Genomic DNA, 14,987 nt, shown 5'->3' with positions numbered 1-14,987 from the left:
GAGGCGCTGCTTATCAACATGCAAGGCAGGTAATCCTCAATCCGTACCGTGCCTAAGCACCCGTTACACCTAAAGTCCACTTCGACTGACTAGTGTGAACGCTCCTATCTGTGCTCAAGCTCAGTACACAACGTGGACAGCCTTCATTATGGAGAAATCCCGGAGTGTTCTGTCTGTATCTGACTAACATGACTCAATATAAGACATAAAGTCAGTAAAGTAGCTGTCATGTTCCGACTCGACCACACGTCTCCCTTTTTACTTCTTTTTTTTTTTCGTGTCCGCCTGTCTTGTCAACTAAGCACGCTTCATGATCACGAAAAACCATTCATGTGTTGTATTTTGACATTATGAACCGTGCTCAGGCCCGGTTAGTCCTGGAGCAGTGTGAGTGCAGGTCAGCGGGGGAATGAGGAGGGGGGGCAATCGTGCTTCAGCACCGTACGGACAACTTCACCTAGTGTGAGTGCGCCCTATACACCTGCTGTTTCTCAAAATGTGCACTTTTTGCAATGACTGTAGGAAACCTTCCTAAGGGGGGCAACATCTGTCAGCACTGCCTCTCCATACCCTGCTAAACATTGCATGCATTTTTGCTATGAAAACCAAAGTTTGTCAATGAAATTAAACAGAGTGCAGAGGAGTTATCTGTGTGAGAGTGAAAAACGAAAGGGCACTGACATAATGATGATGAACGCTGGTTGGAGGGGCCCCGATGTATTTGTGCTTTGGGCCCTGACTCTAGAATTGCCACTGACTGTACTGTTTCTGAAATAAAGGAATAAAAATTAAAACTTAAATAAAGGGGGGGGGGGGGGGGGGGATAGTTCTTTGACTGTGGAGGGATATTAAAGTCATGTGACTGTAGATTGTAACTTTCACCTCCTACCTGTTACCTCAGTGAGTGGAGAGAGGGCGGACACATGGGTTCATTAGTTCCCCTTTAAGCCCCCCCTCCACCTCCTCCTCCTCCTCGCTGCCCCTCCTCATCCGCCAGCATGACGCTCCCTCTGCGCGCACACATTCCTTCCCTCCGCTCTCTCTCTCTCTTTCCCCTCTCTCTCTCTCTTTCTCCCCTAAAACAAAACTTTTCAATCACATTGATCACCACTCTGGAAATCTCTGCTGCTGTGACGAGAAAGAAATGAGCGTGGAGACGACGGGGACACGGATCTGTGAGCAGAGCTTCTGACAGGTACGGACCCTTTACGCATTTTATATTTACCCCCCTCCTCCTTCACTCTTTCCAAAGAGTTTTCAGGGCTCGACTTCTTCGGGAACAAGGCTACCTCTGTGCGCAGATTTTTGGATTATCAATACCATCGATAATGACCTGTGTGGCTGTGAAACTTCACTTTGGTGAGAAGTGGAGAGGGGGGGGGGGGGGGGGGGTAGACTAGACTAGACCTACCGCAGCTAGGAGATGTTTAGTGATGAACCCGAAGCATTAAGGAGACATATTTAAAGTTTGTTAAAGTGGCTTTTTAAGGGTTTTCTTCTAACGCGGAGGAGGCAGCGCAGGACAAAGGCTTTGTAAAGGGGTGACTCCACGTCACTTTGTCTTTGTTTTAAATGAACCATCTGCTCTTTTACCTTCGTACAGCTGTGGAAAATAGAGTGACAGATATGAATCACTGCGCTTGGCTCCCTCTGAACGTGGAAGTCATTACTGGTCCCCGACCTTTATTGGCTCTTCTGACCCCCACTTTGACTTCACAAAACTCCGGGGAGCCCAAACATCCAAAAACACATCCAGCTTTTTACTAAAACGATTATTTTATCAACCATGTGATAGTTTCCTTATACCGAATGCAAGTAATCATTTATTTTAGAAGACTTTAAGGATACTGCAGGTAACTTATTGTGGACAGAGAAGCCGGGATGAGAGTTGCGCACATAGGGAGGATTTTATTTTGTCTCAGTGTTGATGTGTACAGCCAGGTGAGAGTGTATTTATAAAGCTGGAAGTTTAATGATACTGCAAGTTTGTTAGCTTTTAGCCCACAGTAGCTGAACTGGAAAACTTCTTGTAGCTTAATTTAAGCCTATATTTTACTTTGATTGATGATTAGACATTTCAGGGGACCCCATTTGAATTCTATGTGACCATAGGTTGGGAAAGTCTGCGTTAGCTGCTGAGCCCTGAAGTAAGCTTAAAATGTAGGCTATATTCTTATATTAGTAAAGTTGTTTGTTACTTTCTCAATATTTCCCTTGGAGAATGAAAACAAATAACACATTAAAGATAAGAAGTCTGCACAGAAATGTGATTGTGTTGTTATACTGCATGAAGTTGAAGTGAATGTCATTGATTTAAAGGACCACATGTCACATTAAAGAGTCTGAGGGGTTATCAAGAACACTTAATATAAACACCATTATAATGAACAATTGATAACAAATGGGGAGCCGGTATATCCTAACGGTTAGTGAGTGCGCCCCATGTACGGAGGCTATAGTCCTTGAGAGCGGGCAGCCCGGGTTCAAATCCAACCAGTGGCTCCTTTCCTGCTCGTCATACTCTCTCTCTCTCTCTCTCTCTCTCTCTCTCTCTCTCTCTCTCTCTCTCCAGTGACTCTATCCACTGTCCTGTCTCTAAAATAAAGGTATAAGGAGCCCAAACAAATTAATATTAATTGAAAAACATACTCAGTGAACAGATTCTGATTAGTGGAGATTTAAGAGCTTCACTTCACTTGTCTCAGTTTGATGAACAGAAAAATATTCACCAGGTACTTCGACAATTACAGTAAAACTTATATTTACTTCAGTCTATACAATGACCCTGCATTTATTTGGGACAGGCGTCATTAAGAGGCGGGCTATAATTACTTAAAAAATAATATATATTTAACCTTTATTTATGCAGGTTAGTCTCTTTTTTAAAGAGAGATCAGGCCAAGAACAGCAGCAACACAGTTTCAACACCAAAAACACTCAAACTCACACAGTACCCGTTACATATGAACATCATCAGCTAAAACTGTTTAGAAAGTTTGGATTCAAGACTCTTCACTGAGGATTTAAAAGCATTCAGGGTACGTTGTGCAGTTGTGCACAAATGAAAAGGTGCAGAAACCCTGAAAGCTTTCTTCCACGTCTCCCTCAGCTCTAACTTTGGGAGGAACAAACGGCTTGTTTGTGATCTTTGGTGGAATCCATCCTTCAGAATCATAAGAGAGTATCTTATCGTTCCTTATACTTTGTTAATGATGATATACTGACGTCCGAGCTGTCCTGTACTTAAAGAAACATTTGGGCCTTTTTGCTTTCATTAGAACAGAGAGACTGGACATGTTGGGAGGAGAGAGTGGGGGGATGACATGCAGCAAAGGGCGGCAGTCGGATTCTAACCCACAGCCTCTGGGACGAGCGAGCGTGTACTTAAAGCAGTCCGGTTGACTTTAGAAAGCCACAGTTTGTTATAAACCTCAGTGCACCGTGATGCTCTCTGTCCAGCACATCAAGACTCCTCAAAGAGCCTTTAAAATAGTGATGGAAAAGTTCACACAGTCACTCAGTTTAAAGATTTCTTACATCATGTTTGATCTGTTAATTAATCATCACTAAAGGCATCAGGGCCTCTAAAGAGAGCTGCCTTTATTTATCAAAATGTGCAGCAACACAGCATTTGAAGGTGTCACCTGAACCTTTTGTAAAACAAAAACAGGCATAGAGATTTTATTTTACTTTTTTGTGACGTTTAAAAGCCGAAACAATTGATCAAGTATTTATGAAAGTAATTGTAAGTGAAAGCTCGACTGTAACTGCTTAAATGTGAATATATTGTAGGGCCAGGCGACATGGACCAGAACTCATACGATACGTATCTCGATATCGTTTAGCTGAATGAACTCGATATTTATCAATATGTCTTTTATTAACAGTCAGGTGCACAAGATCAACATGTACATTAAAAATAATCTACCTGATAGTGAAATTAAAAAAGTAATATTGTAAAATAAAAATATTCCTTAAATACAATTAAATTTAAAAAAATATGTTAATTTTCTGCGTTACAAAATAAACAGCTGTTTGTTTTGTTTTTCATTAGTTTTTTAGTAGTTTGGCTCAGAAAGAGAGAGAGAGAGAGAGAGAGAGGGGAGCAGGGTGAAGAGGGTCAGACAGTGAGATGAGAAATAGTTGAACTGGCAGCAGAGGACATAATGTTATTTTAATCCATTTCTATTGTGTGAAAATATATCGATACATCTTAAAAACTCGATATATCGCCCAGCCCTACTATATTGAGTAGGAAACAGGTTTTAATAGAGATGCATCCATTGCAGTTTAGTTTTTTTTTCCTGGTCTGATGTGCCAAAACATATTTGATCAGTTTTTCTTTCTTTAAAACCGTAGTCACGTCTCGGCTCTTAAGGTCTGACAAAAACAAGGGAAACGTAAGGTTTTAATAAATGTTATGTCAGCGTTGACTTTGATGTAAACATGGAACAACAAATCATTTCTTTTCTAGTCTTCTGACTACTCAAAGTGCTTTTACACTGCAGATCACACCTACACATTCACACACTGATGGTAGAGGCTGCTGAGTAAAGAGACCATCATTATTAACTCATCCATTCATACACATTCACACACCGCTGAAGAAGCAGTGGGAGCATCTCGGGGTTAAGTGTCTTGCCCAAGGACACATCAACATGTGGCTGCAGGAGCTGGGGATCGAACACTTGACCTTCCGGTTAAGAGAAGACCAACTCTACCACTGATCCACAGCCAACAGTTAGCCAACGTTTTCTCCTGTTGAGATGCCAGTTTAACCCTCACACAGCCTACTTTCGTCTTCATCTTCATTTTCTAGTTTCAAAATGTTCTTCTTTTAGGAGATCTGATCATTGTGCTTGTTTACATCGAGATAGTGGAGCGAGGAGACCAGGACCATCAGCCGGAGCTACAGCCAGTCTATGGCTTCAGCTCTGACTAGTGGTGGTGGCCTGATTGGTATAGCTGCTCTGCAGTTTGAGCAAAACAATTGACAAATATTAATGATTCATCTAACTGACTGGCGGGCTTGCTGTGGCTCAGCGGTAGAGTCTGTTGTCTCTTAACCGGAAGGTCAGGGGTTCAATCCCCAACTCCTGCAGCCACATGTCTGATATGTCTTTTGGCAAGGCACTTAGTGTGAATGTATGAATGGATTAGTTACTTATGACGGTCACTTTAAGTAGCAGCCTCTACCATCAGTGTGTGAATGTGTAGGTTTGACCTGCGGTGTAAAAGAGCTTTGAGTTGTCAGTGTCGTGGAAATTACTAAGACTTGACTCCACACAATAAGACTCAGTTGACTCAGATGGCTTACGTTGATGAAAGTTTATACATAAGATGAATACTCATGAGGAGACATGATTCAGCATCACACTTCTGTTCTCGTGTCTTGCTCAATCACATCTGCAGAACTTTTCTAAAGGCATCACATATATCCTAAAAGACATTATCATTATCAGGGTCACATTGACCCACCTAGACTAAACTGTGACGTCAATAACACTGGAGCAGACCGCACACCGCTAGAAAATAACCCAGAGCGAGTAGGTTTCAGTTCTGTCTAAATCTACTCTCTGTGACGCTGCTGTAACGTTAGTGTGGTGAATTAACTCACAGTTGTCTCGTTGGTTATATCCAGGCTAAAAGTCTCGCGCTCACCTCAGAGTCATGTGACTCCTCGTGAGGTCAAAGTCCGAATGTATTCTGATTCGGCCTCCCTTTTTGTGCACCAACTTGAACTTTCCCTTTTCATCAAGCACTACACAGCAAACATGCACGCCCCCTGACTGCTCAGCGCCTCAGAATGGACTCTTGTCTAGACGCCGTTTAAATCACCACCAAAGGCTTTTCCACACGGCCTCTGCCAAAAAAGCTCCTCTAAGGTCATGGAATTTACTCTCATGTTCGGGGGCACAGCTCTCTGTGTGAGGACCCAGCAGTTTAGGTTTAGAGGTGGTTTCACTAGACCGGAGTAGTGTTACTGCAGTAACGGCTCATTTATGACCTCCAGGCCTCGTCTGACCAGCTGGGAGCGCGCGGGGTGGAGCGACTGGTCTGACATGAGCAGCTCAGGAATAAATCTGAGGGAGGGAAAGGTTATGTAACATGTGGATATAAGTGTGTATAACAATGCATCGTTGTAGATCAGACAGGAGCGTAAAGTCGTCGCCTGTGTGGAAAGCGTGCATCATCAGACGACAGCTGTATCTCATTATTCAAGGAATGCAGAGCTTTTGTGCAGAATACGGGGGCTGGCTCTCTCAAATCCTTCTCTTCCCCCTTTTTTTCTCCCTCTCAGCTGAGCTCCTTCGGCTCTGCCTCAGTCCCCCCTCTCTGATGAGACGATGAGAACCCACACCCGCGGGGCACCCACAGTCTTCTTCATAAGTCTGCTGTGGCCCCTGCTCGCCCCGGGAGCAGCGGCGGCGGAGGTGGACCCCAGCGGCGGAATCCCCTTCATGGGAGGCAACTACGATGGTCACCCCATGCTGTACTTCAGTCGTGGGGACGTGGAGGAGCTGCAGTACGCCGCCGCGGGGACCCACCGGGACATGGCGAGGAGGATCCGCGAGGCCGGGGAGACCATGCTGGAGCACCCGGAGGAGTACCTGCCCCCCTGGAGCCCCGCCGAGTTCAGCGCCCGCTGGAACGAGGTGTACGGAAACAACCTGGGCGTGCTGTCCATGTTCTGCCTGCTGTACCCGCACCGCGCCGGGGCCCTCGACCTCGCCAAGGACTACATGGAGAGGATGGCGGCTCAGCCTAGTTGGTACATTTTCTGTTTCTTTTTTTTAATCTTCTTTTGATTTCACCAACAGAGATGGAAGCAGCTGCTTGTTTTACAGACAGCTTTTAAACTTATTTATAGTATCATGAACGACTAGTAGACAATGTGAGGTTTGGCCCCTATTCATTTTAGTCTTTAGACGGAAATGTTTCTTAGTTTCAGTCACATGTGAGTCGTTTATACCCTCCAAAGTTTAGTGGACAACAACTGAAAACATTTAAGTCCAGTTTAAGTCAATAAAAAGTCCTCATTACTTTCAGTCAAAACGTTTTCTCTCTTTAAATTCATTGAATTATCCTCAAACAGGAACCAGAAACTGGAATCAAGGCGACAGGCTGCAGCTGTTTTTCTCAACTCGTTAAGACGTGAAAACAATAAATACCATATTACTGCAAATATAATCGTAAAACAATCGCAGGGAGAAAAAATGACATCACACAAAATGATGATACTTTGATTGGACGACTTGTACCTGTACTCTCGATCTCTCCCAGTGTGGTAGGAGCAGCATACTTTTACTTCTACCCCAGGTGTATATTTTCAGCACAGAAGACAGTGACCTGCTTTCATGTAACATCCAGTGTTTCCACGGCAACGGTACACAATTTGTCTGTCATGGTGGCTCTGTTATGGCGGATGCCACGGCAAGACATGTCCTGTTGCTGCTATAAAATGACAGTTTTCTCTGGCTTTGATAACTGTTTGAAATATTTCAGGTTTCAAGTACTCAACAACAAAATGTAACATACAAAAGGTTTAGTCCATTTTTTTTATTCATTTAGATATTTGAATGTGAACATTGTCATAAAATTCTACATATTGTACGTTTAACTGTAATTAAATTATGAGTAACTTTACTTACCCATTACATAACTCTGTGACCAACACACATTTAAATCTATATTAACATAAAAAAACTGACTCTACTGGCAGATAATGGAAGTCAGCTTTGAAATCATTACATGTATCAGTCTTAAAAATCACACCAGTCTGTCTCTACGATCACACCCTGTTTGAACGAGTGGTGGACCAGTAACTCCTGTGATCTACCAGGTTAAATGACTGTTTTTCCCAGTCGACTCTGCGATGTAACATCCAGATGTGAAAGTTCACATCCTCTGAGTTGCACATTTGTCACAGGGATTATTTTGCAGCCTCTCCAGCCCGTGTCATGGCGGATGAATCTGTATCTATACTTCCCGTAGAAAAGCCCAGGTTTGAATCTCCCTGGATTTACCTTTAAGGTTTTCTCTGTCTGTATTCTTCTTATATTCTTGAAATCTCTGGAGAGTTACACAGATGGTCCCCTGAGTTCTGTTTCCGCCCCCCTATGTGTGCTTCATCTTGGTCTTAAAGTTAATCCTCCCCCTCAGAGGCTTTCATCGTCCGTCACATCTCAGGAGGGTTCTCGTTTTTCTCTGTGGGCAGAGTTCTGGTAGAGATGCATTGTGGTCCGATAGGTCTGTGGTCCAGGAAATATGTTTAGCAGCTGTTTGCTGAGCCTTCCCCCCCCCCCCCCCCCCCCCCCTCAGATGAAAGGAAATGAAATGTTCAGATGTGAACTGAATCGCCCACTGCTGAGAAAGAAGCTCAGGGTCAAGGTGACCAGACAGGGATTTACTCCACTTTCTTAAACCAGAGTTCCCACGGATCACATAACAGTCTCAAATAAAAGTATCATCTTTAAGTGTCTGCATAAGCAACACGGTGGTGTAGGTGTGAAGGTGAGTGTGGCTGGTTCTCTATATGTCAGCCCTGTGATTGGCTGGTGACCAGTCCAGCTTGTAACCCACCCAATGACAGTTGTGATCGACTCCAGCTCCCAAGATCCTGAATTGGAAAAAGTGGTATCTGTCTTCATGAGGGGAGGCATTTCATCTAGAGCCAGACCGATTAATTGGCCAGCCGATAATATCGGCCGATATTAGCGTATCCAGTGACTATCGGCTAATTTGATCACATATATGTGCCGTTATTACTAGATTTATATACCAGTCAAATAGCATTTCATTTGAGTATTGTTGTAGCAGTTCACTTACATAAGTAGAGGGCGCTATACAGATTACAACAAACATCATCACTCTCCAGAGTGTCAAGCAGGTAGTTACTTACAGCTGAGTGACCATCTTGTCTTCATTATATATATTTTATAAGTGTTTGATAACCTGGACCATTGTCATCTGGACGCATAACTTATTTTTGAGAATGCGTTTTTAGACTTCAGACTTATTTTTTGACTATTCAGATGGAACAAATTGCAAAGTTAACGGGATGGACATTTGTCAGTTTTGTTATAATTCCAGGCACAGCACAATCTATCAATACAGAAACTCAGATTCTGTAGGAACCAGTTACAAAGAAAGCAAACGTACTATACACGATACTGTGGAAAGTACAAAGTCATCTGGATCTATCCATTCAGCTCAGGTTTGGTCCCAGGCTTTTTAGAGTCGAGCACGTCTGAGCGTCACTCAGGCCTCGGCCCGTGAACAGAGCTGCCTCATTTCCCTCACAATTCGATTAAGTTCAATGAACATTAGTTCTGCCTGGGAAGTGCAAAGTGGCTGAAGTGGATTACAGCCTTTCACCGAGTCTTTGTTCTCCAAAGCTTTTTATTTCTCACACTAAAGGATTGGAGGTCTCAGAAAATCATGCTCGCAGATTCACGGTGACCTTCTGCTGTTCATTTGCATGAATTTACAGAATCCCACATGATAACTGTATACTCTGTGACTCGTCGACTTTTTCTTCAAGTTAGAACTCACATGGTATTCAATGCTTAAAAAATCTGCACAAATATTCTGCTCATTTGTCCCTGACTTTGAGTGTGTTTCCATGGACTTGAGTATCCTGGTTATGAGCCTTATCCCTGTTTGGATGTTATTCAGGATATGTTGTTTACATGCACACAGAGAAACCTGCTAATTCATATCCCTGTATTTTTATACATGATTAATACTAGTATCCCGGTTTCTGATTCAGCGTTCCAGCTTTCGTAGCTCCCTTTTAAAAACTGGCACCTTCAGCCTCCCTCCGGTAATGCACAGGCACGCTGCACCAGCTACCGTCCAATCAGCTGCCGGCACACACTGTCATCGTTTACCAATAAAGGACGGGTACCTGCAGCACAAAGACAGATGCTGAAACAAGATTATTAGTTCAGATCTTCACTGTACCTGACAATCACAGTTTAGAATTGTTGGGTTGGCCAATCAGATTTCCAAGGGGGCCCATGACCCCCCTGGCCACCCCTCTGGACACGCCCCTGACAGCTTGGGACTGAACACAGCTTCAAAGTAGTTTCTTATGAATTGTGGCCGTAAATGTTGTTCTGAAGATGGTAGGTGCTCACTTTCATGTCATGGTTTAAGGAAAATTAAGAACATTGCAACAGGAACATACAAGAATTTGTATGTGTTGGTCTTGTACCTGTACAAGCCTGTACCTCCGACCAGATGGCAGGGACACAGCACAAAGCCCCAGAAAGGCAAATCTAATCTAACAAACACTTTAATTCCCAAATGACTCACAGTCATAACAAAAGACCAAATACCCCAATATGCTTGGGAAGGAAAAAGACCTGGATAGGGGGGGAAAAGATAAGAAGGTAAAGAGGGGAACAAAAGGTGGGCTCACCACATCGCTGCCTACAGTGTGTATGCTAGAGTCTCTCCTACCTGGCTCCTCCTCCTCTGAGCACAGATTGCACTCAGGTGTGAAGCAGGTGGCGGGAGGAGAGAGAATCAAGGAGAGAGAGAGAACAGGTGTGCAGCAGGTAGAGGAAGGGAGAGAAACACAGAGAGAGAGAGAGAGAGAGCAGGGCAGCACATAACAGTGTCTTTGAATGTGTGCATGTCGAGGGAGAAGGCATGGCTTGATTATTGCAAAACAATGCAGACATCTCTAGCGTGTTTATTGTAAATGCTCATATGCCTTTAAATATGAAATTGGGATTAATTGTGCAGCCCGACAAGGAAGCATTAAACTATTTAACAAAAAGCTCGCTCTTTATACCGATCCTTCCTGACACTGAGGCTGTCCTTGTGTGCCCCCCGACGACTTCAGCCATTAAAAGCCCAGTCTGTTTCCCTGTCCACGTTTGGACCGGCTATGGGACTCATGCAGGTATAACCCCTCCTTCTCTTTCATCTGTCATGTAGGGCGAGGGGGGGGGGAGCTCTAGCAGCTTAATCCTTCTTATTTTGCTGCATGACTGCTGTGTTGCCTCCGGCCCCTGGGTAGCAGGACGGGGGATTTTCCAGCAGCTCATTCCTGGGTGGGGGGTTTTAGACGGTTAGATGGAATGAGTGCCGTTTGCAGGATGCCTGTGTGTGCGTGTGTGTGCCACGGTGCAGAAAGGAGAGGCCGTCGAGCATGTGTTTTCACGTCTGCAGAACACTCGTGTTGAGTTTTCCTTCGCGGCCGCACTTTTATTATGGTCACTGAACCTCTGAGGGTTTGTGCAGAGCGGCTCCAGGAACCAGGGAGCTGTGGTATTCATGACCTTCAATTATGTCTCCGACAACTCCAGGAACATGTTCTCGATGGACAGCCTCTGCTTTGTGGCAAACTGCTGCATGCTCCTTCTGTTTTTTAACAGTCTGTGAACAAAAAACATACAGAAAGCAGCGTGCTGACCCCGACGTACAGCCCTCAACAGGAACTTAGCATTTGTTTCATTGTATGTGTTGCCTTATGGTGCAACGTAAAGGAGCTCTTTAATCCATGTGGTTTTTCATGTTTTTACATGACCAGACAGGACGTGGTTTACACATAAAACCTCAGCTGCCACTTAACATGTGGAAACCATGTATGAACAGCATCCGATCATTATTACATGCTTTATTACCAACACTTTCTTTTATGTACTTCACCTTAAAGAAGTTGTCACCAAATGTGTGACAATTAGTTCAAAAAGTTCATTAAATCTGTGTTTTATCATGTAAGAAAAACCTGCTGTCGGCCCCACAGACTCAACTGGGCGGGGGTTCAATCCCCATTTCCTGCAGCCACATGGCCGATGTGTCCTTAGGCACTTAACCCAGGGTTGCTCCTACTGCTTCATCGGTGGTGTATTATGTGTGCACATATGAGTTAATAATACTGATGTTTACTTTACAAAGCAGCCTCTACTTTACGTTTATTCCTTCGCACACCAAAATAAGTTAAAATAGAACCAAGGGATGGAAAGAAAAGACCGTAAATCAGTAAAAAGACCGGAAGCTGCACTTAGAGGTTAGTTTAAGAATCTGTCGCCCTGTTAGATTTGAACACAGCCTTTATTGAAACGTCAGCATGATTTATTGTCTCGACTAACGGTAGTTCAGAAAAGCGATTTGATTTCCATCACCACATCTGAAGTCCATTTCTCTTCAATTAAATTGTGGGCGAAACGATAATGAAACACCTCTGGCTCTTTTTTTACAACCATGATGATCACTCTAAAATTCACAGAATCAGCATCTCGGATCGGAGCGCCTGTTAACCCCGGAGAGAATTTGCACACGCCACACTTTGAATGTGTCTTTATAGCGTCTGTTTATTGCTGCAGCTGTAAGTGCGGTGTAAAATGCTACTTAGCTCCTTTATGTTTTGCTGTCAAAGTGATTAGAGGTTTTTACAGCCGTGATAATTAAAGATAATGAAAAGCTTTTCCAGTGGAAAGGCTTCTCGTCCGTGTTAAATGATTTGCCAGGATTGAGTTTTTTCCACACCTGCTTACCATTGAACGTCTCCACCTGCTCCACATATGTCCATGCATTCTTCTTCAGCTCGGTGTCGTTGTCTGTGTCTGCAGGTTGGTCAAAGACGCCCCCTGGGACGAGGTTCCTCTGGCGCACTCTCTGGTCGGGTTTGCCACCGCCTACGACTTCCTCTACGAGTACCTGAACAAGGGCCAACAGGAGCGCTTCCTGCAGGTGATCGGCAACGCGTCGCGCCTCATGTACGAGAAGTCGTACGTGCGAGGCTGGGGGTTCCAGTACCTGCACAACCATCAGCCCACCAACTGTGTGGCTCTGCTCACAGGAAGCCTGGTTTTCATGACACAAGGTGAGAGAGAGTCACGTCTGTGTTGTGTGTTTTTATGTGGAACAAAGATGTTGATGTTTATTAACCTTTATTTAACCAGATAAAGAACCCATTGAGATCAGGATCTCTTTCACAAGGGTGACCTGGCCAAGAGGTCAGCAGCACATGTCAAAAGAACAGTTACAATTAAGTGACAGTACAGATTAACAGCATAGTGTTTTCAATAAAAAAAAGTGTGGGAGCTGTGACACAACAATAAAACAACAATTTAAGATTTTAAAAACACAGGCACTGTTCAATGGTCTCACGCTGTCTGTCCCTCAAGATAGAACGGAAATCTCCAAGTGGAATAAGTTCAGGTAGTTTTAATTCAGTCTGTAGAGTATTCCATGCCGAGGGGGCAGCAAAGCTGAAAGCTCTTTTTCCTGATTCAGTCCTTACCCGAGGAACAGATAGAACAAGTGTAGTACAAGAACGCAAGGCATAGCGACTGCTTGTTCTCCGCAATAAAGCACACAAATATAAAGGAATCAAGCCTAAAAGAGCCTTATAAATTAGGGTCAGCTAATGTGCGTATCTGCGTGCACTCAAAGAAGGCAAGTTCGATTTCAAATACAATTCACAATGGTGGGTGAGACGACTACATTTAGATGACGCACTCAAATAAAGCACGTCCCCATAATCAAGAATGGGCAAGAAGGTCGCAGTCACTAATTTCTTTCTGACCCTGAGAGAGAAGCAGGTTCTATTTCTAAAAAAGAACCCAAGCTTCATGCGAAGTTTAGTGACCAGATTATTGATATGAGCTTTAAATGAAAGCTCCTGATCTAGGATAAAACCCAAGTACTTGTAGTTTAAAACTTGCTCTATAGGTTTTCCTTTAGATGTTACAATATTTGTAATGGTCTGTGGTAGCATCTTTGTATGAGGGGAAACCATGAGCTTGGTTTTATCTGTGTTTAAAACCAACTTAAGATCATATAAACGAGACTGGATAACATTAAAAGCAGCTTGTAAAAACTCAAAAGCCTGGGTGAGTGAGGTTGAACAGCAATAAATAATGGTGTCGTCTGCATAAAAGTGATACATTGCATTTGACAAGTTATTACAGAGATTGTTTATATAGATTGAAAATAAAATGGGTCCCAGCACTGAACCTTGGGGCACCCCTTTAGTTATGTCCAGAAAGGAAGAGGTAGTTCCAGCCACCTGAACACATTGTGTTCTGTTGGATAGATAATTGGCAAACCAGGCAGCTGCATGTTTAGATAAGCCAGTGTGATGTAAGACTTGAATCAGCAGGTTGTGGTCTACTGTGTCAAATGCTTTTGAAAGATCAATAAAAAGAGTGACACAATATTTTTTGCTGTCCAGAGCTTCAATTAAATCATTTAGGACCTTCAGCCCAGCTGTAACAGTGCTGTGCTGTTTTCTAAAGCCAGATTGGAGAGGAGATCAAATATTATTTGATTCTAAAAATTCCTTTAGTTGGTCCTTTCAAACAATTTAGCTAAAATACACAATTTAGAAATTGGTCTATAGTTATTTACATTTGTGGGTTCACCCCCTTTTAACAGGGGGAGAACAAAGGCCGACTCCCAGATTTTAGGAATTTTGTTGCTGGTAAGACTGAGGTTAAAAATATGTGAGAGAGGCTCAGCAATAAAATCAGCAGCCAACTTTAAGAAAAATGGTTAAATTTTATCAGGTCTTGCTGCTTTACTTGTGTCCAGCTTCTTTAGTGCATTGTTTACCTCAGTGACCGATACAGACGTAAACTCAAACGGGCAAGTCCACTCACAGCCTGCGGAGTCAAGGGTGTGTTAAAACTAGCCAGACCAGCAGTCGTCAGTTCAGGGTTTAGTGACTCAAACAAGGATCCAGCAGAAATAAAATGATCATTAAAACAATTTAGTATGTCTGTCTTATCAGACAGTGTACCAGATTGAGTAATTAAAGAACTTAGTAAGTCATTAGTTGTCACATGAATGTTGGTTTGATCTAAAGTCTACAACCAGACACTGATATTGTTTTACAATTTTTAAAGCTCTAGATGATCATTTGTATTCTTGTCACCAGACCTCCTAACCTGAACCTCTTGGAAAAGAAATCTGTGCATCACTCGTTCTTTCTCTTTTCAATATGAAACCAAAATGAAACCAGAAAA

At 43.3% G+C, this 14,987-nt stretch overlaps 1 protein-coding gene across 2 annotated transcripts in view; it reads left to right on the top strand.

Annotated features, from left to right (window-relative positions):
* Window positions 1-999: 999 nt before the first annotated feature.
* The window catches only part of dse (dermatan sulfate epimerase), a 29,923-nt gene continuing 15,935 nt past the window's right edge, over window positions 1,000-14,987 (top strand). For both annotated transcript variants that reach the window (XM_061051289.1, XM_061051287.1), the window contains exons 1-3: window positions 1,000-1,195; window positions 6,302-6,772; window positions 12,588-12,841. In XM_061051289.1, the coding sequence (XP_060907272.1) occupies window positions 6,348-6,772; window positions 12,588-12,841 (679 nt within the window). In that variant the 5' untranslated portion in view covers window positions 1,000-1,195; window positions 6,302-6,347. The remainder of the gene's footprint in view (window positions 1,196-6,301; window positions 6,773-12,587; window positions 12,842-14,987) is intronic.

The sequence above is a fragment of the Labrus mixtus genome, chromosome 12 (assembly GCF_963584025.1).
Source record: "Labrus mixtus chromosome 12, fLabMix1.1, whole genome shotgun sequence".
In the NCBI taxonomy this organism is placed as follows: Eukaryota; Metazoa; Chordata; class Actinopteri; order Labriformes; family Labridae; genus Labrus; species Labrus mixtus.
The sequence above is the reverse complement of the archived record's forward strand: the minus strand, read 5'-3'. Positions and strand labels throughout refer to the sequence as shown.